This window comes from Drosophila sulfurigaster, chromosome X (genome assembly GCF_023558435.1).
Source record: "Drosophila sulfurigaster albostrigata strain 15112-1811.04 chromosome X, ASM2355843v2, whole genome shotgun sequence".
Taxonomy (NCBI): domain Eukaryota; kingdom Metazoa; phylum Arthropoda; class Insecta; order Diptera; family Drosophilidae; genus Drosophila; species Drosophila sulfurigaster.
In genome coordinates this window covers 11,167,140-11,194,748 of record NC_084885.1, presented here as the reverse complement: position 1 = coordinate 11,194,748, position 27,609 = coordinate 11,167,140, and the positions used below count along the sequence as shown (strand labels likewise).

Here is a 27,609-nt window from a genome sequence, read left to right as displayed (position 1 = left end):
TTTAAAGAACTATACTTTGCTGTGGCCGTGAAATTAAATGATTATTTTTGATATTTTATAAACTTGGAAATAACATAAAGCATTAAATATAAAGAAAACAACACAACTCAAATTAAAGTGCAAATATACTATCATTGTTTTTATTTTATAAATTTCAAAATTAAATTAAATTTGTAAACAAAAAAACAACAACAATGATTATATGGAGTACATTTAGAGCTTCTACTCAATTTGTATAATAGAAAAATATTTCTTTCAACTTTTCTATCTTAACGATATTATTGAACAAATCATATTAAAGTAAAGTATTTAATCTTTATAATTTAGAAAGATATCTAACTTTATATATAGTATATCGAATATACTCTTTATCTGTATAGATTCTAAAAGCAAGTTAAATAGCAAATAAATTATTAGAGTGCTAAGTTCTTGAGCAGTTTTAAGAAGAGTAAAATAAAAGTACAGGGTATCTGCCAGTCGTGTTTGACTGCAGTCAAGCTGTAAATTCTTGCTCTGCTCTATATGTATGTATGTATGTATATATAGCATACATATTTTTTTTGTTGGCGTATGTTTGCGGCGGCCCGTGGAAAGAAAACATAAATTCCGTACTTTGAACCTTGAGCTGAAAGTTGTGTCAAAGCGCTTTGTGCCCAGGTTGATTTCAGTGGGTTAGCGAGAGGTCGACGAAGGAGAAGGGGAAGGGGAAGGGGAGAAGGTTGTGTTTTTTTTTGGGGTGGGCCAAACACTCAGCTGAGCTGGGTTGAGCTGGGCAAGGCTGAGAGTTGGGTTGGGAATGGGAATGGCAACAGGCGATGGTGGCAACAAACAGCGTTGAAAGTTTGACACCGTGTGCGGCGAAACGTTTTAGCCGCTCTAAATGTGCTGACAACTTAAATTGTGAGCGTGCAAGAAGGTGCACACACACACACACACACACACACACACTAAAAGGACGATGGCTATGTACTAGTATTTACTGCATAATGAAAGCCAAAAGGACAGACAACGTTTTGTTGTTGTCTTCCTTAGCTGCTGTCTGCTGCTGTTGTTCGTTGTTCGTTGCTCGTTGCTTGGTGTTGGCCGCACCCAAATGGCGGCTCAATGGAATTACGACAGCAAATTGTGAGAATGTGTGTTCTTCTTGCTCTTGCTCCTGCTCATCCTGAGCTCAAACAAAGGTAGGCACAGCATGTTGCTGCTGCTGCTGTCCTGCATCCTGCGTGTTTTATTCGAGACGTCTACACGCATAAACAACAAGTTTTGTAATTTATGTCCCAGAGGATATTGTTTTCATTTTATGCTCTCGGTCTGAGCCCCGATCTCCGTCTCTCTCTCTCTCTCTCTCTCTCTCTCTCTCAGTCTCGGCCACAGGCCGCCCATTGGCCCAAATGGCAGCCATGTCCTGTCTCTGTCCCTTGGCTTCATGTTGTGTGCTTTGTTTTGCCACAGACTGAGCTTAAACGGCCAGAAAACACTCTTCCCCTTCCCCCTCCCCACTCCTTTGGTCGTCATTTCATTGTGTGTTGCCCCAAAGTATTTGTGTTTGTATTTAAGCAAGTAATTAATTTTCACTTTTCACTTTGCTTACCTTGCCTTGAGCACACCGAGCTGACACCTTCGTTGCTCTGGCTTCTGGCTTCTGGTCGCTGGCCACCTGGGGACCTGACTTTAAATGGAACAAGCACGAGTGATTTGTTTAGTCGCTCTTCGGCACCCCCAAGGATTGTGGTCATAGCTGTGCTTATAGCATACATTTGTGAGCCGAAAATCGCTTTAGGTTTTTCCTTTTTCTCATAGTATACTTTGTAAAACATTTGAGGGAATCAATTAATAAGCTTGCAAGTGATAAAGTACAGTTGATTTCTGCTCATAAAATGCTAATCACTAAACCCTCAAAAGGGTTCTTAGCACATAAATCGATTTCCATAAAGATTTCATCCAAGAGCGAAATACATTTATGCTTTTTAAGCAGCTACTTTTTTATTAAAACAACTTCATAAAATTTATTATCTTTAATGCAATTCAAAAAATAAAACAAGTAAGAAACCTATCGCTACCCATTTTGAATAAAAGCAAAACAGAGCGGTATTATTCTTAATATATTTCAAATAATATACCGCAAAAAATACTAAAATATAACGCAGGATGTATTTAGTATATATGTGCAGTACTACATTCGAAATATACCATAAAAGTACAATATACCAAAGACATCATTTGGTATATTGATTAAATACAGTATTCGAAATATACCATAGATGTACAAATATACCAGTCTGTAAGGCAAATCAAAATCTAAAACCCGATTGCAGTAGACGTAATTTGCCACACAAAAGTATTTCCTAAATAAACCGAAATATATTATATTTTTTAGTTTGAAAATATATCAACTCTTTATATGAAACTTTTATAATAATACAAAATATATAAAAAGTAAAGGTAAAATTTACTTATAATGAATTCACGAGGGAAATAAACTTGATTCTTTTAATAAGAAAAATAATGATAATACAAATTCAATTAAAAGTAAAGTTAGCATTTATTTATAGTCAATTCGATCTGTTATTTTTCTTAGAAACTCTTAAAAGCATTAATCTAATATCACTTTCTTCAATAAGACTCAATAAAAAAACAAATTGTTTGCATTGTTTGTGAATTATATTTTATGATTATGATTATTAAGTATACGACTGAGTGTGCTGACATGCTAATTGAATAAGTTAGTTGCAGAAAGGAATTCATAATTCCGAATTATGATGAATATTAAGTATACGACTGGTAGGCATAAGTATACGACTCTTCTGACATTGCATTGACATTAAGGGAAACCTGCATCGATTTTAATTACAAATATTTCGCATAAGCTTGCATCATTTTGAAGTGAATAAAAATGCAATAATATTTTGGTGCAGTGCTGTCTCTGGATGGGATTATGGAAACTGTGTCGACATGCGAAGTGCTCTACATAGTAAATATTTAGTATGTATTGCATTCTATGCAATCGATTCGACGTTAAGCTCGACTCGTTTCCTCCCTCTCTCTATCTCGCTGTCTCCTTCTAGCGCTGGCTAAATATGCGAAACGATGTGACAAGAGGCGACTAAACTTATATTTATTGCCAACACGTGGCTAATGCAGCCACAGCCACAGCACAGCAGCCACTACGGGAATTCCTTTGCCCGTCCGTCCGTCTGTCCGCCTGCCAGCTGCAAAAGTTGTTCGCCAAAAAGCCAAAGTAAAAACGAGAAAAACGCGCGACGTTGTTGCTGTTGTTGTTGCAAAATTGGCAGAATGTTTTCGGCTGCAGGCTAAACACGAGACAACTGCACGAGGAGGAAGAGGAGGAATGAAGAGGGAAGAGGGGGAACAGTGTGACGTCGCTGCGTTATGTGTGAAAATATAACCATTGTTTGGTTGTTAATTTTCAAAATATTTACACATACAGACAGCGAGAGAGAGAGGAAGAGGAAGAGAGGGAGGAGAGAAGAAATGCAGCAAACTGGCGCTGGTTATGACACATGACATGGCGGATGGACAGCTGCATCCATCCGCGTGTTCCGCGCTGCCTGTGAAAATTGTGGCCTAAAACTTTCAGCTTTGCCATCCAGTCAGCCATCCAGTCAGCCACCACATCCCTCAGCTGCCACAAATATGCAGCGTTGCTAGTGGCGACTTGGCTTATTATGTTACACCCCCAACCCCCCACCTACACCCTTTCCGCCACACATGTTGCGGCTTCTCTCGATTAGCCTCGTCCACTGATTTTCAATGGGCACAACTTCACTTCACTTCATTCCACTCCACGATACTTATCATGCCCAATCCCAATAAATATACTTATTTTTTTCCTTTCAAAGTTTATTATTACTTTCATAGCATAGTTAGCGAGGAAAGGAAAGGCATTTTAATAAACTAAATATGTGCACAACCAGAAAAAGGTCCAACAAGAGAGAACAACTTTAATGAAATTAGTTTCAAACATGAGTATAAACATTAGAGATTAAATTCAATATATTTTAGTAAAAAGAGCGGCATCTATTTTCTGACTTTTTATTAAAATAAAATATGTACTGAGTTAATAGACCCACATATTTTACTTATTTCAATATTTGATCTTTTTTTCTTGGAAATATTTTTGAATAAAAGAATTTAATATTAAATGAATATTATCGATAATTATGTTATGCTTTAATCTCATTTCTAATTTATAAAATAAATAGCGAGACGATCTATCACAAAATAGTATTAAATGGAATAATATAAAATTGTTTTAAAAAAGTGGTTAAATTGATTCATTATAATCAAATATTGGTAGAAGGAATTTTAATAAAATAAAAGTAAATATGAATTTTATAGAAAGAATTTTAATAAAATGAAATTAAATTTGAATTTTTTCGAAGAAATCTTTATAAAAATACAGGTAAATATGAATTTTTTAGAAGGAAATAGAAGTAATTTTAATAAAATTAACTAAATATGATGTTTATAATAGATTTGAGAAAAGATTTCATTATTTGAGCAATAAACTAAAATTTTACAAAAGAGCAAACTAAATAGGTTCTTTATTTTGATGTTTTTTGATCTGTTCTTTGTGCTATACAAATATCATACATTATATTACAAAATAATAGAAAATAAATTAATTACAAATGTTATTGACTATTATTGTAAATAGTTTGTGGAAGTTTATGCCTTCGAAAATGAAAAGAATTATTGGAGTATGAAAATCTTAGACTTACATACTATATACACTGTTATAGTCGTCTGTTCGTTTAGTGTGTTTATGCATAAATGATTTGGAATAGTAGGCGCCACATCAATTGACTGATTAACCTTTGTCACATTTGAATGCGAGTGAGTTAAACATCTATTCATTCATAAAGTGTGAGTGCGAGCATAGAAAAGCTTTCAGTGAGTGAAAGATATATGTACTAAGCGAATACATTATGTTAAGGACAGGGTATCTGCAAGTCGAGCATGTTGAAAAGCATTCACAACAAACAGAAGCTGAAGCAGAAGCAGCAGCAACGACACTTTATTCAATTAGTTGCACCTATCGCCATCTATCAATTGAATGCGAACTGCAATAAACCTTGAGGTCAGTTTATCACATAAATAATTAACAATTTGTCGATTTCGATTCCGATTCCGATTTCGAGCTCGAATTTGAATCAAGATGCAAGCAGATTCGAGAGATAGAAGCAATTCAATTGATAGCTAACAGTATTCGCATCATCATCATCATCATCGTCATCATCGTCATCTGTTTCAGCAGCATGCACTTGGCCCTAATTGATTGAAATCTACATGTGTGAAACTGTGAATCGATTCAAATTGAAATAATCATAGATACGACGAATCGACGAAGAGCTTTGCTATGTGATTCACTTTGGAATATCGTAACGTGATTCATTTCTATTAGTCATGCAAGCGGATCCAAGCGATTCCTTATAATTAAAGTAAAACACATACTATCAATTTGATGCAAAAACACATTCGCACACACACATACACACACACACACTCTATCACTCTCTCGCAGACATATTTGTGTCGCACACAAAGTTTCGCCATAAATTCCATTTGAATTCCGCTCTTCCTTTTTTTGGGCCATGGCCCATCGATTTGCTAAGATTTAAAGCGTAAAGAAATTGAAATGCAGCTCTCTTCTTATTCATATTAAGTATCTGCGTATTGTTCGCGCCTTTCTCGCTCTCTGTGTGTGTGTGTGTGTGTGTGTGTGTGTGTGCGTTGAGCACTCGGGATGTTTCTTGGCATCCGTTCGCTTTAAGGGTTGCACACACTCGAAACTCAATTGAACTGCTTGCATTCATTTGAAGCGAACTAGTTCACTTCCTTGTTCCATGTAAACTCGCATTTCATGAACTTTGCCTTAAGGCCTTAGTCGCTATGACTTAACGCATTGCAATAATGAATTGTATTCGTTATTTCATTTAAATAAAAATACAATTTTGTGAACTATTCATTTCTTGAATATGTTGCAATGATTAAACTTCGATTATATTTCATGTTATGCCTTGAGTATTTGTTACATACTGTATGTTCACACTTGCATTGAATTGTTAATCTTTTAATATATCTTGTTCGAACTTGCATTTTTTACTATTTCAGTAATGGAATTAAAAATATTGTATCAAGTATGTCTTTTAGAAATAAAATTTCTTTATTAAAATAATAAATTACAAATATTTATTTCAAAAAAGAGGCTTCGATAGAACAATTTTTTACATACTTATATATAGTACTTTACACTGTTAAGCTGAATTAGCTATTTTTGTAGTTTCTATGTTTACTTTTTCTCCAATTTATTTTTAAAACACTTCATATGCAAAATAGTTAAATACTTTGGCAATGAAACTAAAGCAAAACAATGTACTACGAGTATAAGGTACATAATAAGTATAATGAATTTGTAATAATTCATTAATTTGATTTTTGAATTCGTTGAACTAGTTCACATATTTATTTGAGTCCTGTTTGAATGTTTAGAGCAGCATCGTCTTGGCTCCATTTCAATCGAAGCTACTTTGTATCACTGACTCCCACACACTTCAGCCTCCCTGGCATTCCTGCCGCCCTGGCAGCCTTGCCTTGCCTTGCCTTGCCTTGGTGGATTTGCTTGCAATGGTTTGACTTTCAATGTGTTGTCTATAGTATGTGTGTGTGTCTGTGCGGCGTGCTAGTAATTCTTAGACGTCCTCACAGGCAAGGCAGCGCTCATCCCCAAAAGTTGGGGATGGCAGCAGAGAAAGGCAGGGATGGAGATGGATAAGGGAAGGGAGATGCGGCAATATGCGTGTGCTTGCTGGGCTTGGTTGGTTCACTCTGCGACGGGGTTTGAGTCGCTGAAAATAATTTTATTCGGTTAGAACTGAAACTATGCCAAGAATGTAATTAGTGAACGCATAAGCGTGTGTACAATAAAAGCTGGATCGCTTACAGGCAGTGGCAGCGGCAGCGGCAGGGGAACGGGAACGGAAAGGGGGAGGAAGAAGGAAGGAGAAAGGAGGAAGGGAATGCCTCGGCTGCCAAGCAAACTGAAAGAAAAGGATGCCCCAGGCTGATGGTTCCCGGTTGCCAGTTCCCGACTTCTGACTGTTGACTGCTGACTACCGACAGCAACGACAACGACAACGTCGACGACGACGACGACGACGACAATCGGGCCAATGGCAAGGCAACGACGTCAACGGCGACTGCGGCGTCGACTGCGACGCTGACTGTGACGTCAGTGAGCACACAAGAGATTCCGTTTACACGTGAATATTGTCGTCAGGCTGCTTTGAATTTAATTTGTGCACAACTCAAGCGGAAAGTGATTGAAGCCATAACCTTTATTTCCACCTGATGTCCTGGAGTTGCAATATATTAAATTCAATTTCCATTCCATTTATGAAGCATTGTGTTTATTGTTTTTGTTGAAGCCGCATTATGCAAATAAACATTGTTAATCCTTGACTTTTTTACTTTTGGTGTGGCGAATGAAATGAATTATGAATTGCCAATATGCATTAAAATTAGTTAAGGAATTTCTTCAGGTATTGGGTATTGCACAGTCGAGCATACTCAATTGTATCGTTTTATTTTTCAGCATGAAGCGCTCTTAAATATTCATAATTATTCATTGCAAGAAAAGCTAACGAAATTATAATTATACAGCCGAACCTTTTTTTTTAAAAGGGCTTGGCATTTTATTTCACTTTTTTCGAGTTTCGAAGTTTGGAATTCGGGTTCAAAAACCTAAGAACACATCATGCCCAACCGCTTTAGATGTGAACCTACAGAATACATCTTAAAAAAATAATAAATTTGTATGAAATATGTTTAAAATATGTGCCATTATTTGAGAGTGGCAACAGATGACTACACATTCTATAATATGTACATATATAAAATTTCATTGAAATAAAATTGAAAGATAATAACTTGTTTTTTTTATTTTTTTACAGGGCGCAACGAGCTAATCGCGCGATACATCAAATTGCGAACCGGCAAGACGAGAACCCGTAAACAAGTGAGCTCTCACATCCAAGTGCTCGCCAGACGGAAACTCCGTGAAATCCAAGCCAAAATCAAAGTCGTAAGTTTGTTAAACAAAATCTACATATATAGATACTAGATACTACAGCATCAAGAACCAACAACCACAACAACGAGAAGAAGCACAAAGAAAGAAAAAAGAAATAGTGCTATTATAACTAGAGAGGAGTTTCCATTCGTCTATTGTCCACATGCTTTACATACTCGTACATACATATACTCTATGTATAAGTAAATCGTTTTGTTGTTTTTTTAGTTGCAGTAAAGCCGAGTTTATAGCTCTCTGTCTCTCAAGAAACTTCAATTGAAAGCAATCGATATCGATATACTATTTACTGCTGGCTGCAGCTAAGCCTCGATAATACATAGTAGTAGAGAAAAGTTGTTATCGATGTGTGTATGTATATCGATGAGCGATGAGCATGCAAAAGCAAGGAAGAGTATCTCAGTTGCAAGCTGGGGGGGGCCATTCCACAAAATCAATATCAATATCAGTTTCAGCATTAGCATTAGCATTAAATGGCAGATAAATGCAACGGAAATCACTGCGAACTTTATATTGAAAACATCTGGCAATATGTGAAAATATATGTGTATGTATGTATGTTATGTGTATGATGAATAGCATACAGCGTTGCCAATTTAGCTATTTCCCCGCTAGATCTGACGGTTTTCGAAAGCAAAATGCGGGATAAATTCAAAACTAGCGGCTAGCGGGAATTATAGCTATTTGCAAAACAAAACTGATGGAACTTTAGTTTTTTAAAAACATCTGGTACCTTTGTGTATTTTTATGTTTTACTATGCCACACTTTAAAACCTTGCAGTAATTTTGCATTGCAATGGTAAAAAACATCGATATACCAAAAGATCTTTGCATTTTTATCGATTTATAGTTTTTGCTAGTTTTATACTCTATATACATGACCATCTGGGTATTTCACAATTTCCAAAACGATCGTGTGGGGCAGTTAAAATGCCCAAGATTTATAAACAAAAACCGCGTCATGCTTAGTTGCAAGACCCCTTCTTTAAGAATTGGTTGCCTCTAGATGCAGCCGATGATCCAAAATGCTTTTGTAAATATTGCAAATGCACCATTAATACGAAACTTTGTGAATTGCACGCACATGCCAAGACAAACAACCATAAGTCTTCGTCATCTGCGATTTCACAGACGAACAAAATAACGTTTGTTCCGACTGTCTCTGAAAAAATCTGTCAGCAAGAGGCGGCATTGTCTTTATACATATGTCCATATATTGCGACGCATTCATTGGTCAGCCCCATTGACCATTTGAGATTGTTGTGCGGGATCAAATTTCACAGAACAAACTGCACCAGAATAGGGCATGATTGACGAAATTTATAAAGAAATCCTAATTGTCTGGCGGTTTCTAGCGTTTTCAATATGTTACTTTAGCTATTTTATGAGCAGAAGAATTGGCAACACTGATAGCATATGCGGCAAACATACGTGTATGTACATATGTACTATATTCTCCATGTGTGAGTTTTATTTTTCCCTCGACCTCGTCCCCCTCACTGCTCCAATTACAAAACACGTGTGACATTCGTTCGTTTCGATCGCGACGTTAATTATGCTTGCGTGTTGTTGTGTTGCAATCCTCACACACACACACAAACACACACACGACACCTGCACACATGTGAAACACACATACATACCAGATACACACACACACACATACGCGTAACTAGGGCTGCAGCGATTCGACTCTTCGCCAATCGATACATTGCACGAAATATATCGATGAAACATCGCATCGTTTGCACCACAGTTTACAGAACAGAGAGGAACACACGATCACGAACACGATCACGAAATGAAAACTCTTTTTCCAGGAACCCAATGGTGTGTCCTTGCATTTACTCAATGAGAAAGAGCAGACCCTGCAGGCCATGAGCTCCATGACCAGCTCACAAATTGTCTCCGCCCAGGCGGCCAATAATCTTGCCCTGGCTGCCTCAGCGCTGACGGCGGGCGTGCACCATTCGAAGCATCTGCCGCATCCCGCCCACCACAGTCACAGTCACAGCCACCCAAGCCACCATCACCACAGTCACAGCCACCCAAGTCACCTCCACCACAGCCACAGCCACCCAACACACCACCACCACAGTCACAGCCATAGCCATAGCCACCAACATCCGCACCATCATCATCAGATGGGCGTGGCAGCTGCAGCCGCCGCTGCTGCCGCCGCCGCCGCTGCAGCTGCTGCCGCTGTGGCCCAGTCGCCGGCAGCTGCCGCTGCAAGTGGTGGTGCAACGACTGCTGCTGTTGGTGCTGCTGGTGGCGCCACATCCAATGCTGTTGCAGTGTCGTCGTCGTTGTCGCCACGACACCACAACAATGCCCACCATTCCCATCACAATCTACCGCACCACCTGCATCTGCACCATCATCAGCATGCAGCAGCGTCCGTTGCAGTCTATCACCTGCAACAACAACACCACCAACAACAACAGCACCAGCAACAACAACAGCAGCAGCAGCATTCGAGTGGGGCAACAGCAGCAGCAACAACAACAACGACAACAGGTGGCGTGTCACCAACTGTGGCCGATGGTGGTGGGGGGGTTGCGGCGGCACATGTGATGGCAAGGCAACCGCCACCGCCGCCGTTGCACCATCCGCCGTTGTATCCGGGCGTAAGCAAAGCGTTCAAGTTACCCAACCAAGCCAAGCTAAGCAAAAGCCACTTCACATCACGTTTTGCATACCAAAAAAAAACCCAATACAAGAACCACTAACAGGCAACACTACCACCACACCAACACACACACACCACAGCACACATCACATCGAAAACATGTCGATAACAAACATATCAATGCACTCATCAACTGCGTTAACAATCATTCGATATCGCAAGTCGATAACTTCACTGCTCATTCGATTTTAACAGCGATTTATATTGGGAAACTTTAGCAGTCATTGCGTTTTGTTTTTGTGTGCTCTCTCTCTCTCTCTCTATGTCTCTATCTGTCATGATCCTCTCTTGCTGTCCGCTATTCTCATTTTCTCAATATGAGTTTTTGCTCTCCATTTGCTGCTCCTCTCATTATGCGTCCCTGCTACTTACTTTTCATATGTTCGTTACTCGTCTCACCCGTTACTCGTTACTCGTCACACACACACAGTTTACTCGCTACTCGTTACTCGTGATTCTGCAGGATAGATGACATCGTGAAATGCCCGCTCTCTCGCCCGCTCGCTTGCCCATTGAAATCGACTCCTTGCTTTTATACATGCCAAAAAATAAACGAAATTTTACAACAAACAGCAATCACAAAAATATTAATAAAAAAAAATGGATAGCAGAATTGTGTGTACTATATTTAACATGAATGTGTGTTGCCAAGTAATTAGTAAATAGTCTTTAATGTACTCGTATTTGTATGTAATATTCGTTTAGTGAGCTCGCCAAAACCAATCGATCTATCAATCAATCAATCAATCAAATCAAATCAGCCAATCAATCGCCCAATCATTTACGTGCGTGCTATATATAAACCAAATCTCATCTGCTGTGTAACCATGTCAACTCAAAGACAACAACTCGTGCTTCAAATAGTGCTGCAAAAGCATCGATGTTTTTTGCAAATCCAAATATGAACAATGAATTCCGATAGTTTTCGATAGTAACTCGATGTTTTTGCCCCACTATAGTGCTTAGCTTAGTGTTTTCTAATATGTAAATAAATACAGCTGTTTAATTGTTTGTATGTGCATTTTCCAAATTCCTTATTAACATATATATCAATTGTTTTCGTTTTTCTCTTCCCATATCTTGTGACTCTGCAGCAATTTTGGCAACCCGGTCTACAGCCGAGCACATCGCAAGAGTAAGTTGCATTGCCCCATTTGAATGCTGTAATGTATACACAACGCATTTGCATTGACCAATAGTTTTTATGATTACAGCATCAAGCCCTTCGCCCAGGCGCCCTACACACCTGGCAAACCCTCGACGGCGGTGTCCGGCGAAATCGAGGCCGGTATTCCGTCCGCACAGTTGCCATGGGAGGGTCGTGCCATTGCCACGCACAAATTCCGCTTGCTCGAGTTTACGGCCTTCGTGGATATCCTCAGAGACGAGATCGTAAGTAGTAATAAGTTAGTAATAAGTAAGAGATGACTAATCATCAGTCAATCCGTTTATATAAACCCTTATACTTAGTCACTTAGTCTGCTTCAGAAAGAATTTCATTTTAAAGCTAACGAACTAAAACGTTGTGCAATGTTTAATAACTACAATCAGAACAGATTCTGAGAATTTCATCACGATTGAAAGTTATTCGAAGATACATATGTTCAGTAATAGAAATAAGCAAATAGCTCATAACATTTTTCTATTCCATTCCCGACAGTATCACCGACATCTTTTCGTGCAGCTAGGCGGCAAGCCATCCTTCTCCGATCCGCCACTTGAGGTGAGTAATTTGCGAGTTCAGAGTACATCGGAATTAACATACTTCATCGCTTGCAGACTGTTGACATTCGACAAATATTTGACAAATTCCCGGAGAAATCCGGCGGTCTCAAAGATCTCTACGAAAAGGGTCCACAGAATGCGTTCTACCTTGTCAAATGTTGGGCGGATCTCAACACGGACGTAACGACTGGCAACGAATCGGGTGATTTCTATGGCGTCACAAGCCAGTAAGTGCACTTGACTTGACTACATTCCAATTCGAATTGATCATTGATTAATCTATTTATCTATCTCTATTCCTATTTTTAGATATGAAAGCAATGAGAACATTGAGCTTGTGTGTTCGACAATCGTTTGCTCCTTTGGCAAACAAGTTGTGGAAAAGGTGGAGAAGGAGTATTCACATCTGGAGAATAATCGCTACGTGTATCGCATTCAGCGCTCGCCAATGTGCGAGTACATGATCAATTTCATACAGAAGCTGAAGAATTTACCTGAACGCTATATGATGAACAGTGTGCTCGAGAATTTTACAATATTACAAGTGAGTGTTGCGAGTTGGAGTTGGAGTAATAATAATAATATTGATAATTTCCAAAAAAAGTTGCACTTAAATGCATTGCATTTCAGATAATTGCAAATGATTTAACTTGAATACAATGCACATTTCGGATAGTTGCATAGATTTAGTAGCAAAGAATTTCAATGCAATGTATTCCATTTCTTATATATGTAGTTGCGAAGTATTTCACTTAAATGCATTCCATTTCAGAGAGTTACAAAAATTTGTATTTAAATGCACATTTTGGATAGTTGCAAATATGTTTACTTAAATGCATATCACATTGCGGATAGTTGCAAAGAATTTCAATTAAATGCATTGCACATTTCGTATAGTTGCAAAGTTTTTCACCTAAATGCATTCAATTTTAGGGAGTTGGAAAGCTTAAGTGCTCGTTTTGGATAGTTGCAAATATATTTACATATCACAATGCGGGTAGTTGCAAAGAATTTTAAATAAATGCATAACACATTTCGCATAAATTCAAAGTTTTTGACTTAAATGCATTGCACATTTCGCATAGTTGCAAAGTTTTTCACTTAAATGCATTCCATTTCGGATAGTTGCAAAGTTTTCCACTTTAATGCATGGCAAATTTCGGATAGATAAAAACAATTTCACTTAAAAGCATTGCAAATTTCGGAAAGTAGCAAAGAATTTCAATGCAATTCATTCCATTTCCTATATAGTTGCGAAGTATTTCACTTAAATTCATTCCACTTCAGAGAGTTACAAAAATTTGTATTTAAATGCACATGTTGGATAGTTGCAAATATGTTTACTTAAATGCATATCACATTACGGATAGTTGCAAAGAATTTCAATTAAATTCATTGCACATTTCGCAAAGTTTTTCACTTAAATGCATTCTATTTCGGATAGTTACAAACAATTTCACTTAAAAGCATTGCAAATTTCGGATAGTTGCAATGTTTATCACTTAAATGCATTGAAATTTTTGGATAGTTTGCAAAGTTTTCCACTTCCAACATATTGCAAATTTCGGATAGTTACAAACAATTTAAATGCATTGCACATTTCGGATAGTTGCAAATAAAGTTGAATTTCAACGAATTTTGTATGTGTAATTATCAATATTATCGCTTAATTGTATACATATATTAAGCATCCGTTGCTAACTCTCTTTCTCTCTTTTCTTTTCTTATCTGTGTGCCATCTCGCTCGGATTAGGTAATGAGAGCGCGTGAAACGGAAGAGACACTGCTATGCATAGCGTATGTGTTTGAAGTGGCAGCGCAGAACACGGGAACCACGCACCACATCTATCGCCTTATAAAGGAATAGCATGAGCTGCACGAAGCAGCGTCCACTCTGTCCGCGAACCCCACCAATGCACAAATCAGCGAATACAGCAACAGCAACAGCAACAACATCAGCAACAACAACAATACGAGTAGAAGCCACAACAACAGTAGCAGCAACAACACCAGTACCAACAACAACAACAACAACAGTAGCAACAGCAGCAATAACAACAGTAGCAGCAACACCAGCAGTAGCAACAACAATAACAATGCCATCAAGAGCAACAACAACAACAGCAGCAGCAACATCATCAGCACAAATGTAACAACATCAACAACAACAGGAGCAACAACAGGAACAGGCACAGAGGAAGCACACAGCACGACAACGCTGCAAGGCGGCAGCCAGGAAACGGTTTCGACGATCATTAAGCAATCGCCAACATCGCCGCAGCAACAGCAGCAGCAGCGGTTGAGTGGGATTGCAGGTCTGCAAGTGGATGAAGTGCTTTATGCGCAGGTGCAGCCTGAGAACAACTACCAGCTGCAACAACAGCAACAGCAGCAGCAACAACAACAACAACAACAATTGCAACAACAGTCGCGTCTAAGCACACACTTATTGCTGCAGCAGCAACAACAGCAGGCCACACAGCGGCAACATCAACAGCAGCAGCAACATCAACAGCAACAGCAACAACAGCAGCAACTTGTTACTTACCAGGACCGTCCACCGCCGCCGCCCTACAACGTGTGCAGCAAACAGCCGCCGCCACACCATCCGCAACAGTTCGATGAGGAGCAACAACAACAACAGCAGCAGCAACATCAGCAACATCAACAGCAGCAGCAGCAACAGCAACAATTGAATACCTATGAACAGTTTTTGAAACTGTCAGCACAGGAATACACGCAATTGAATGCAGCTGCCGAGAGTGCGGCGCTCAATTTGAGCAGCATTGGCGTTGGCAAATCTGTCGATGAAGATGCCACCGTCGAATCATCGTCAACAGCAACAGCAATAACAACAACAACAACTCACGAGCTGCGCATGCTGCGGCAGGCGAATGTGGCTGCTGCCATGGCTGTGGTTGCTAATGTGGCTGCCAATGCGAATGTTGAGCCCGTCAATGACACCGATTGCGAGCCGTAGGAGGAGGAGGAGGAGGAGGCTTATTATTGTAGAATATATAAGAATAATGATTGATTGATTGATTGATTGTAGTGTGAGCATATAGTAGGAAAAGGTCAGCAACACACACACACACACACTAAATGCAACACGCAAGTCTTGATTTCTTTATGATGATGGCACGAAAGAAAGCCAGCCTGTACCTTGAATTTAATATCTTTGTCGAAATTCAATTGAATGTTGCCTTTAAGACGAGACTACTACACGAGACAATCCTTTCTCCAGCTGAAAAAAAAACAACAACAAAAAAATATCTATTGTATTTGTATTTTTGTTCTGTGTTCCGCTGTAAAGTGTTGCTGAGGCTCTTTTGTTGTTTTTGCTTTTTATATCATTAATTTTTTTTTGATTTTTTTGATTGGTTTAGTTTGTTGGTCATCATTGAAACGAACGTAAAATTCTGCATACATATTTACATACATGAAAAAAATACATTTAAATGATCTCAAAGTTACTTAAAACATATTTTTTGTGTGTAATTTGTATTTGTATTTTTTGTTTTGTTTTATTTTTTTTTCTCCCCTTTATTTAATTATTTTATTTGCTATTTTCGAGTGAATGTAAAACGAAGCCGTTGTCGTGCGCTGATTTCTTTTGCAATTTTTATCAGAAAATTGAAACCTAATTTTAAACTGCAATTTAAAATATCAAATATTGTACAACACACAAAAACAAAAAACAAACAAAAAAAACACCAACAACAAACAAACAAACAAAAAAAAAACGCATATTTTTTTTGATTTTTTTTTTTGTTCATAGCTATTAGAGAAGTATGAGAAAATAATATGTATAGTAATATTACATTAGTTTTATGTTTAATTAATTGTAAAAGCGCGCCAAGTTGTTTAAGCCCCACACAAACACACACACACACACATTGAATATTGATGAATTGACAGCTGGACAGACACAGGTTAGGTTTTTGGATAGGATTAGTTGAGCTGGAATTGGAGTTGGAGTGGGAGCTGAGAGTGTGCATTGCCTTTGGAAGAAGAAGAATAAGAAGAAGACGAGTACGAATTATACCGACATGCAATACTATATAGAATATAGTACATATAGTAATGCATATGCACAACACAGAAAGAATCAAACTCGAAATTGCAAAACACTTTTCTCTCAAGTGACTGTTAAACAACAAATGAATGAAGATGAAAACACACACACACACACAACAAATATAAGAAACAAACAAAAACAAAAAAACTAAAACAAATCAATAGCATGCATAAAGAAAATGAATTGTGCGTGTGGTAACCACGATGTTATTTCTCTATTTCTTACTTATGATGTATGTAACTATAGTATAAACGTATATGTATATGTAAAACAATTCATTTAAGCATGAATCGAACGATCCACCGTTATATAAATGATTAACTATTGATTTAAATGCATTATCTTATACGCAAATCTATACGAAAAGCAAAAACACAACAAAAAAAAAATCAAAAATCCAAAAAAAAAAAACAAATACAAAAAAAAACCAAGAACAAATTCATTGTCTCAAGTGCTCTCGCAAATCCAGCGATATTTCGCAAGCGATATTCATCGACCCCAACAGCAAACACCCCAGCGGGAACTCACGCTCGCTTCAAAAGAAAATTCCAAAGGCTGCTGGGATACGCAACTGTATCGTGATCGAAATGCCATACAACAACAACAAAAAAAAAAAAACCAACAACAATATACAATTTTAAAATCCTCATCAAAATCCGTGCTATTTTGCTGTGCTCCTTCAATGGGATATTTGATCGGGTGATGATGATCTTCTGGCCGTTTGCTTTTGGGGGGAGGGGAGGCGAATACAAAGGATTGCGACAGAAAACTTGGCGAATTACACCGATAATTACAAAGCATTACAAGTAAAGAAAAAAAAAACGAAAAAAAAAAACAAAACAACAATCTTAAACATAAAAAGAAAGAGAAAAAATATAAAAAGTTAAGAGAAAAATAAACTAATACTAAATTAAAGTAAAACAAATGTATTGTAAATGTAAAATAGCATCGTTTTCGTATGTATATGTAGCTACTAAGGCTAAACTATAAACAAAAAAACCTACAACTAAAAACTAAACTATAACTAAAGGTAAAGAAAGTATAATACATATTTATAAATGTAAAGTATTTCGTTGTTGTACGATTAAAACAAATACGCATTTTTTTTGTTAGTAATTAAACGAAATTCAAACTGCATGCAAAATTTAAATGAAATGAATTCACATGCAGAGCGAGAAAGAGAGATAAATAGCGATAGAGATGAAGCATAAGATAGAGCGAGAGAGAGAGAGAGAGATATGAAGAGAGAAGGAAAATTTGTACATTTATCGCATAAACAATAATTGAAAAAAAAAATACAATACTAAGAAAAATATTGAAGAAGAACTTTGATCATACAAATATTAGTATAAATGACACACACACATACACACACACACACATACACACACACACACCAATACACACACATACTTGAAAAGGGGTAAAATGTAACAATAATACATAATAAATCGAAAGAATGAGAAAAATACTGTTTTAAACAATTTTTAATCACGCAACAGTTACAATTACAAATTACAAAAATAAAAGAACATGAAATGTAACTACATAAAGTAAAAAAACGTAAAATCGTAAATACGAAGATGAAAATGAAATAAAATAGTGCCTAACAGAAGCAAAGTATTACAAGCCAAGGGGGGCGTGCCTCGAAGTGCCGCCCACTTGTTTCAATCACGAATTGTGCGATTTATTTCCAAGTCAAATCCAAGTTAATAATACAAACACACACAAACAGAGAGAGAGAGAGAGAAATATTGTAATTCTACAGGTGGTTGTGCTTCAGTTCGATTGGTTTCCAAAAATGCTTAATCTCACACACACACACACACACACACACACACATTATTTAAGAAGAAGAATCTAAACAGCATCCATACAGTATGAGTAACTAACTCTCAAGTTAGTGTCCACATTTAAGAACTTAGTTTAAAGCATATTTGTTGTATATTATGCCCCGCCCCCCGTCCACCTTCCCCGCCAGCCAACAACAACAACATCAACAATAATAACCAATCAATCCCAACCCACAAAGCAAACGGAGCGCTACTTAGTTTTAAAAAAAAAGAAAATCCTAAATTCTTCGATCATATTTTATTAAAATGCAATTTTAATTTGTTCAAAGTTCACCTTCCAATATGCAATAACAATTTGTTGTAAGCAAAAATCTATGTACACATAGAGTTACTAAATATATGTGCAAAAGCAGGACATGTGTAATGTTTTTAATAGTCCTTCCTCCTCCCTTTCCACCTGCCTTTCTACTCCAGCATATCATCTTTTTGCCATCTCCTTACCTTATCTTTTAATCCTGTCCCCCCCTCCGCATCCTTTAGCCAGTCCGATATAAATTTTAAGTTATGTTTTTTTTTTTTGGATTTCGCTAAACAGAAAATATAATTTTGTTCGTGTGAAGTACATTGTAATTTATGCAGACACTCTACTACATAATAAGCAAGATTGAATTACGATCATCATCATCATCGATCATCAGCGATCATCAAGATCATCAGCAAACATCATCATCAACAAATTCAGAAAACACACACATCAGCAGCAGCAAATAATAGTGCTTAAATCAATTATTAATAAATTTATAAATAGATATACAGATAAATGATAAACAAAACAAAAACCAAAAAAGAAAAAAGAAAAAAGAAAGAAACAACTGAAAACAATAACAAATCAAGGATGAACAGTGAATATGTAAAACAATAAAATTGCAGTTACTTATATTTACATAAATGATTGCAATCTATGAAAAATATATATATATAGTATATACTATATACAATATATACAAATGTATATGTATATGTATTTTGTTTTATATTTATCGTTCAACAAAATGCAAGGAAGCGAACGAGATGGGGAGAAAGTAACATGTGAAATTTACGTAAGGAAAAAATGTGTCATTTTAATTTTTACACTGAAATGCATTAATAAAAATTTTAATATATTAAAAACCAAAAAACGTGTTTTGTGTGTTTCTTATGAATACAATTTGGAAAACGACGCGAGATATGATTATAAATATTTTCTATCGTTGTGTATTTGGTCAACTGAAAATAAAACTAGAGTAGTATACATCAAGTCATTAAAAGTACATAAACATAATAAAATTGGCTATAAAAAAAATAAACAAAATTCCACAGTATAAATCTTGAATAAATAATATCTCATCGAAAGCAGCAATTAAATCGCTGAATACATCAAATATGAATGCATTTGATAAACGTTTCCCAAAGCGTGAACTTTTATCAATGAAACATCTATGCATTAGATGAACGTTTTCTAAAATCCTAGTATTTTTTGTACCTCTCCACAGAATAATTGGCTCCACACTTCACAAAGTATGTTCGACATATAAATGTTTAGCGCAATTAAATCAAAATTAAAATCATTAATCTACAATTTAGGATTCCTGCAGCGAAATCAGACAACTCGCTCTTTATATATTGCCACGAACTATTGTTTATTATTACATAACACACACACACGCACACACATAATTTGCATTAAACGGAAACGCCAGCAACTGAGTAAATAATTCACTGTTGGGCATTATACAATATATAGAAATCCCATGACTGCTTTTAAATTTCGTTTCTACTCGCGTTCTTTTTTTGCTTTTAAACGTTATCTGCTTTGTTTTGTGTTTACTTTTTTTTGGGCGTTTTTTTTTTCATTTATGATTTAATAAATTTATACAATACATGTTTTTCGATAATATGTTAAATTTGATTTGCGTTCATCAAAGCACAAGGCGAAAGGATTGTGTATATGTATGTAAATAATGAATTATAGATAGTAATTGTATTCACGATCTCATAATTGGTTGTTTGTTGGTTGTGTTTAAAACACGAATCCTTTCTCCGTTGTTGCCGCCAATTGTGTGTAGCACGCAAAAAACATTTAAAATGTACAATTTGTTGTTGTTGTTAAAAATATCCGAAAGATACAAATGAAATAAAATTTACAGACAGCAAAAACGTGAAATCACCACAAGGAGAGTGAAACTGCTGGAATTTTGTGGGGTAAGAATAAGGGACGACGACCATGCTCCTGTTCTGCATATTTAGCATTGACTTCTGATTGACTTTATTGCAATTTATCTCTGCTCGTTTTCCTATATTCGCAGTAGGTGTTGTTGTTGTTGTTACTGTTACTTCGAATCCTTCTCGTGTCTTTTGGGGTATTGTATCCATTGTGCTGGGAACAGGTTGCTAGGCAAATAGCAGCCAACAGATGCAGATAAAGGCGAGATATAGAAACAGTCTGGACAGTGTCTGCTCATCCTCGTATTGTGTGGTGCCACGATTTGCAGCTGAAAATACAAAGTGTGAGTCTCTCTCTGAATTTGAATGGGGATTAAATGGATCACTTACGTGCCGGACGTGGTTCGCCCAAGTTAAGCGTTGATGTAAAGAAGCCGAAAGGAAAAGCGCCAATGCCAAATGAAATCTGGAAGCCATCGCCAAAGCCGAATCCTCGGAAGCCTGGTGCTGGCTCTGGTTCTGTTCGCTGTCCGGCTGGACGTGGCGGCACCTTATTGCTGTTCGATTTGTTTGAAATTGAATTGAATATAAGTAATAGTTGAGTTTGAAATGTGCATATTTGTTGAAATTTAAAGTTACCGTGGATCCTCCTGGCGGGTGCTATTGCGACCGTAGAGCGGTATAACTTTGTCCTTGTCGACGGCTGCCTTGCAGACGGGACAGAGTTTGCGATTGGGTCGCGTTAACAGCCACTGATGCAAACAGGGCCAACAGAATAGATGTCCACACATGCTGACCACCGCATCCTTGGCTGTGTCCAAGCAAATATTGCACTCGTACAACGATTCATCCTGCTCCTTGTCTTTATCGTTCTCATTGCTCGCTCCACTTGCAGTGGATGTTGCTGTTGCTGTCGCTGTTGTTGGTGTCGTCGTTGGCGTTGACGTGGACGTGGATGTCGCTGTCAACGAGGGTGTCGCTCCGGATCCGCCAGTCTCATGCGCTGCTAATGCGCTGCCGGTGAAGGAATACGATGTTGCACGTTGGCGCAGTTCCGATGTGCTTTCAGTTTTATCCCTGGCCCAGCCAATATTGTCGGTATCGACGGTGTTGCTGCTGTTGCTGTTGCTATTCGTATTGTTGACATCGCCCAAAGATGTTGCTGACGATGATGTGGTGGGCAGTTCTGGTGCCGAAGCTGGCGCTGTCGCTGTTGCTGTTGCTCCATCCATGCTGCACGTTGCTTCAAATGTGTTTGGACAATAATTCCCGCTTGGCTGGATTGTGATTGGATGCGTGCTCTAAAAATAGTGAAACAAATGTGGTCATTATAGCTGCAGGTGCAATTAAAGCAAAGACACAAAAAGAAACCAAAACACAAAATTGTATATGTGTGTGTGTATATATGGCTGTGAACCTACAACTGCGATGGCTAATTGGTATTGTGTGGCTGATGTGGGGGATGTTGGGGTGAAAGCCTACAAATACTCGGTCGACCCGAGCCAATCAATAGTGGACACGTTTCCCAACTAAGCGGTCAATGGACGAACCAAAGTGTCTCTCAGCCTCCGCTTGCCTGTATGCATGCATGTGTACTATATGTGATAAGGGGTGAGGGGGGATAAGTCGCCTTGAGAATATTCGACAACGGAGTTTAGAATTTTTGCCTAAAACAATTCGACCTTTGAATAATCCCACGAACGCAATGCCAACTAAACTTATCTATGTAAATGTTGTACACAAATATATATTATCTTATTTAAAGTGTTTAACCTTGAAGTTCCATTCAATAGATTATGTTTAAAATATTAATAAAGTAACAAATTGTTGGCAAACTATCTCAAGGTAACGCCAAATAGATATATAAACCGATTACTAAAGACCATATAAATGAGGATTACATTAAATGATTAATCAGTTATCTTTCTATGTGTACAAAATAGGTTACAATATTAAAAATAAATAACAAAACAGTAACTGATAGTTCAACATGTATGCAAAAAACGATCAAGGAAGCCAGCTCTCGTCACAATTCACATTTGGCTTAACGATAGCCGAAAAACTTTAGCTCAGGAATTGTTCAAATTCTTGGCTCATTGGGTAAAGCAGCACATACACACACGCACACCCACACCCACACACATGCACACACTGTCACATTAGATCATGTGGTGTGCGTGTAGCTACGCACGTTTATCGTTTATCGTCGTCGCCAGGCGTAATCAACGGCAATTGTGGGATACTTAAGTTTAATTCGTGTGTAAACAACGTACACATGTATGCGTGTGTGTGCGTGTGTGCTTGCAAATGTAGAAACAGTGTGCACGTATTGCATAAAGAAAGGTTACACAGGTACAAATGCAATTTGCCGCACAACCAGAACTTTCAATAGAAGAAGAGTAAGCAAATTATTCATACGCAACCTTCGCAATACAAATACTATGTGATAAACTAAGGCGTATTATTTAGTCAATAGTCACCGATTAGCAGAACCAAACCACATCATGACAAAGCTCAATTTTGGGGTCTAAAGTTTAAAATGGAATTAACATATTAACACCGCTTATTGCATCACTAAACTACATACAAAGTATATGTGTGTATATTGTCATTATGCTTGTGTATCTTTTAAGTCTGGTTCAAATGGATGATCGTTTTGTAAAGAGAATAACAAGCGTGAAACGCGTGATACTTTTTGTTTAGGGTAACATCGACGACATCTGCCCCTTAGAAGTCACCATTAGTTCCGGATATCAGTAGTATTGCGTACCTGGGAGTACCTTTTACCGCTTAGCTAACACTAATCATAGTTGTTTTTCTACACATACTCTATGTGAATGTACATACATATGCATGTATTTGTGTGTGTGTGTGTGAGGCAGAGCCATCGGGCGAGCTTTTAGCTTCAGCCTATGTATGTATGCATACGTGTGTATACTTTGCATCTGATAAACATATGTATACACGTACGATTCTATATTTGTATATAAGTACGTACTCGTATGTGTGTACATAAACATACAAGTGGTACATGTATGTGCATACAAATATTACGATAACCTATCACATGCATATGCTATACGTATGCAGCTTACACTTGTGTGCGCACAATAAATACACACACAATTGCATATCCTTACTGTTATTGTTGTTTCTTCGATTGTTTTGGTCGAAACGAAACAGCAATTAATTTATACGTGTATACAAGTATTTTTGGCACTCACACACTCACATAAACTTTGCTTTCGCTAACTGGCGTCACATGAGATGTTTGTTTTTTTTTGTGAAAACTTTTTTTGTTTTTTTTTTTGCACTAACTACAACTTGAAATATGCGTGTTTATATTGTTTTCCTCCTCCCAAGGCGAATCTGGTTGGGGCCTGGCCTGAATGTATGTATGTGTACATATACAACGTAGATTCCATACAAATTTGTACATATACATATGTCGATACGTACCTTCTAATAACGTATCATATGCACACGTCAGTTAATTTATATGCTCCATAAACGTTCACAAAATTGTCACTAATATTTGTAATTTACATTTAATGTAACTTGCAACAATTTACAATTGTAACAAATAAAAAAAAAATATTGAAGTGTCCGAATCTTAACGACGGCGTGACCGTAACTTGAATTTCCAAATACACCATTTTGCATCGTGGAAATATATAAAATACTCATTCCGTGGAAAACAGCTTGGTAACACTGTTTTATTGTGTGCGAATATGCGCATTTTTTAAATATATTTTTCTTGTGTTGCCGATCATAAAAAAAGTTTGATAATTCTTAACTCAATTTGCTAACAATAAAATAATTTTGATAATAGAGAATTTAATGTACATGATATATCATAATATATCAAAAACATGTATAATAGGCACACACTGTTCATGTTACTACCGATAGGTTTTTATTTTTCAAAATGACCAAGAAGCAGTGTAGTTTATGCAGCGCCAGGGCTACCGGCTACTGCTTGCTTATTTATATTTCGATTCATTATTCGATCCTAGTGCTCTGTAATGATGAGAACGCCAAAAAATAAAATCATAGGGCGTGTTTAGTTTAGATTGGATGATATAATTAAGTCCACGTATTGATGATCTAAATGGGGAAATATAGTCCAATTGTGCAAAGCAGAAAAGCGGTCTTCTACAATACTCGGCATCGATAGCAAATGGTTTTTGAAAAGCTCTGTGAAATCGATAGATTGGCTATTATAAATTTGAAATGATTTCCTTGAAAATATGTAAATATTTATACAAAATACAAAGAAAAGACAAATAGTATGTAGTAAACATGATACAAACTGTATTTAATATGCAACTAGAAAAATATAAAAAAAACCCGTACCACATAATAATTACGACTCGATTGTTTGTTGTGCGGGATTGCCTTAATTACTATCGATAAACAATAAACTGCTCTTAAAAGGCACCAGCGAGGATCACTTGGAGTGCCATGTAAGCTGTAGCTCCCAATGCCACAAAGAAGGAGAGAGCGCGAGCTGGCTGCGGAACAACAACAACGGCATATACCAGAGTGTGAACAATGCGGGAAATGCCAACGGCACGGAACAGATTGATGGCGATGAATGCACTGGGATTGGTCAGCGTGTAGAGCAGGCCGACGATGAAGAAGGGCAAGATGTTCTCGAGATCGTTGCGATGCGCACGGCGCACACGCTCCACATTGGGATCATCAAATTTCACCTTCAACTTGGGCGACATCAAGTCCTCGGGATTAGCAAAGGTCTACAACAGAAAAAACGAAACGCATGTTAACAAAATCATTATCAGATTACGGAGCGCTTTCACTATGCTCGGACTTTGACCCCTCTCCACACCCCTTACCTTGGTCTTGAAGCGCTGCACAGCTGTGAGCATTGACATTGCCAGCATTTTAAGCACCAAAACACCTGCCCAGAACGTATAGCTCTTGAACACGGGATTCGTTAGGCTCAATAATTCTAGCACCATGTTTGTTGTTTGTTGTTTTAGTTTTATTGATTTCTATTTCAACAACTGCCGTTGCCCGTAGCCCACTTTCAACTGACGTGAGCGCGACGAAAGTTCTTATTATATACTAACTACATGCATACATATGTATTAACTTGCCGGTTTTCGTCGCTCTCTCTCTCTCTCTCTCTCTCTTGATGAACGCTCTTGTTCACTCTCTGGGGGCTCTCTCACTGATAACAACACACATAGGGGACACTTGAGCATGTGTGTGTGTGTGTGTCACTTTTTTGTGTGCGTATGTATGTTTATTTGAAAAAAAGCGCTTAGTCACTCTGACAAGAGCAAACGAAACTTACCAAAGTTATAAATCGCCAGAGGCCAGTCAATAAGCTCATCCCAAACATTTTGAGCACCAACACTGCACTCCAGCCCATAAAGCAACGGAACACCTCGTTGTTGAGAGAGATTAGCTCGATTTGCAGCGACATTTTAGTGCAGTCTACGCCTTCAGATGCATCCAACGACTGTCTGGCGATCTCAGGTCGAGTTGTTTATGTAGCTAAACAGGGTTTATTTATTTATTTCCAATAGCAGGTCTCTAATAATCGGAATTAAATCAATTTACAAATCTCATATAAATAATATACATATGCATGTATGTATATAGACTTAGTAACGACATCCAGCTGCAATTTACTTGAATTCATTTCTAAGCGAACCCGGTTAAAGGTTAATAATACCCGTTAGCCAAATGGTTAGACGGATATTATTCTTGTTGATATTAATACTTATTAAAAATATAAATAATTATATTAAAGTTAGAAAATAATTTTAATTTCTCTCTTTAAAAATACTTTTTAGTATAATGATTATAAAATCAGCGTCTGAAAATGAGAATATCTAAGGGACTGATAATACCCTGAAGCTGACTAATCAAATCAGAATTGAAATATCGCTTAAATAATAAAATAAAAAGTACAGGTATATAACAGTCGAGCTATCTGAAATTTGGAATATATTTTTAAAAAGATAACCTGTCGTATACTTATCGTATAAATGTTGTCAAGCTCGTTAGCAGCCAAAGAATAATAAAGTAATATTCTAAGTTCATATAAAAGGTGCTAACACACAATTACCTAGCATAATATGTCTATAAAATATTAATTAGCATGTAAACAAATAGAAACTCTTATTCCATTTAAGTGTGCTCGACTATCAGATACTTTAATCAAAAAACAGGTTTTATCTACGTCGATGATAGATTAATCAACACTTTGCAAGCACGCTATAGTAGTGATTAGATAAACTGATCTTTAAATACTTACATAAACAAAATCGAACGTCTAGGGATTGACATTTTTCACACAGGGTATTAGAAAGCGTATCACAAAGTCGTCATCTACCTTTGTGGCGTGCTGTCAGCTATTAAATGAAAATACAAAAGCTAAACAATTCCTGTAATTACCATAAATTGAAAACAAAAAGCGAATAATTTTCGAATTAGTTCAGAGCCTCGATTGTGAATATAGAAAAACGTTCAGCGCTCGCATTTTGCAATTGCAAGATCTATGCGGCTTACTTAGGATTGAGCACAAAGTGGAATCTGAAGATCCAATTTCATCAGCTTAAACCGATCTTAATAAATTGGTAGGGTATTAAGTGTAATATAATATTATATTCGATATAGTCAAGAAAAAGTGATGACGATGAACAATAATTATAATTCTTTATTTGGGAATCTCATATACATTAATTTATTTTTACATTTACAAATATTAACCATAATATGGTTTGTGTCTCTGCTAAGCAATGGTTGAAGTACATGCTATGGTTTGTGTTGTAACTAAGGTCTATGAAATAATGAAAATATCGTTTAAGGGCTGAAATTTTGAGAATGTAATGAATGATCTAGGTTGGATCTACATAGGTCTCGTCTTCGCTGAAAAACATTCAATTATGCGAAACCTAAATTCAGTTGTTTTTCCCTTTCTTCAGTTTCAGTTTGAGATTCAGATACAATTTCAATTGCAAATAGCAAAAACGAG

General features: G+C 37.1%; 3 protein-coding genes across 9 annotated transcripts in view; 1 reads left to right on the top strand and 2 right to left on the bottom strand.

Annotated features, from left to right (window-relative positions):
• The window catches only part of LOC133847262 (protein scalloped), a 78,602-nt gene extending 59,233 nt beyond the window's left edge, over positions 1-19,369 (top strand). For 3 of the 6 annotated variants that reach the window (XM_062282180.1, XM_062282178.1, XM_062282181.1), the window contains 8 exons: positions 7,974-8,104; positions 9,931-10,740; positions 11,897-11,937; positions 12,002-12,194; positions 12,463-12,525; positions 12,582-12,754; positions 12,837-13,071; positions 14,281-19,369. In XM_062282180.1, coding sequence (XP_062138164.1) covers positions 7,974-8,104; positions 9,931-10,740; positions 11,897-11,937; positions 12,002-12,194; positions 12,463-12,525; positions 12,582-12,754; positions 12,837-13,071; positions 14,281-14,394 — 1,760 coding nt within the window. In that variant the 3' untranslated portion in view covers positions 14,395-19,369. The remainder of the gene's footprint in view (positions 1-7,973; positions 8,105-9,930; positions 10,741-11,896; positions 11,938-12,001; positions 12,195-12,462; positions 12,526-12,581; positions 12,755-12,836; positions 13,072-14,280) is intronic. The other 3 variants (XM_062282179.1, XM_062282183.1, XM_062282182.1) reach the window with 3 other exon arrangements.
• A 909-nt stretch (positions 19,370-20,278) lies between these two features.
• On the bottom strand, positions 20,279-24,226 carry LOC133847269 (E3 ubiquitin-protein ligase RNF185-like). The gene is made up of 4 exons (XM_062282198.1): positions 24,060-24,226; positions 21,240-21,901; positions 20,991-21,157; positions 20,279-20,929 (listed from the first exon to the last, which is right to left on the bottom strand). The coding sequence occupies exons 2-4, from the start codon at positions 21,830-21,832 to the stop codon at positions 20,829-20,831; spliced, it is 861 nt and encodes a 286-aa protein (XP_062138182.1). The 5' UTR covers positions 21,833-21,901; positions 24,060-24,226; the 3' UTR covers positions 20,279-20,828.
• Positions 24,227-24,890: 664 nt separating this feature from the next.
• LOC133847271 (microsomal glutathione S-transferase 1) lies at positions 24,891-26,095 on the bottom strand. 2 transcript variants are annotated; one of them, XM_062282201.1, is made up of 2 exons: positions 25,921-26,095; positions 24,891-25,357 (listed from the first exon to the last, which is right to left on the bottom strand). In XM_062282201.1, exons 1-2 carry the CDS (start codon positions 26,050-26,052, stop codon positions 25,031-25,033), a joined length of 459 nt encoding a protein of 152 aa, XP_062138185.1. In that variant the 5' UTR covers positions 26,053-26,095; the 3' UTR covers positions 24,891-25,030. The 2 variants fall into 2 exon arrangements, with proteins under 2 accessions (XP_062138185.1, XP_062138186.1); XM_062282202.1 differs by lacking the exon at positions 25,921-26,095 and adding an exon at positions 25,457-25,663.
• Between the last annotated feature and the right edge of the window lie 1,514 nt (positions 26,096-27,609).

Coding starts and splice junctions, on each gene's coding strand:
- LOC133847269 (XM_062282198.1), bottom strand. CDS start 21,832: ATGGATGGAGCAACAGCAACAGCGACAGCGCCAGCTTCGGCACCAGAA. Junction 21,158..21,239: donor ACCCGCCAGGAGGATCCACG/GTAACTTTAAAT, acceptor CAAATCGAACAG/CAATAAGGTGCCGCCACGTC. Junction 20,930..20,990: donor GGGCGAACCACGTCCGGCAC/GTAAGTGATCCA, acceptor TTGTATTTTCAG/CTGCAAATCGTGGCACCACA.
- LOC133847271 (XM_062282201.1), bottom strand. CDS start 26,052: ATGTCGCTGCAAATCGAGCTAATCTCTCTCAACAACGAGGTGTTCCGT. Junction 25,358..25,920: donor TCTGGCGATTTATAACTTTG/GTAAGTTTCGTT, acceptor TTTCTGTTGTAG/ACCTTTGCTAATCCCGAGGA.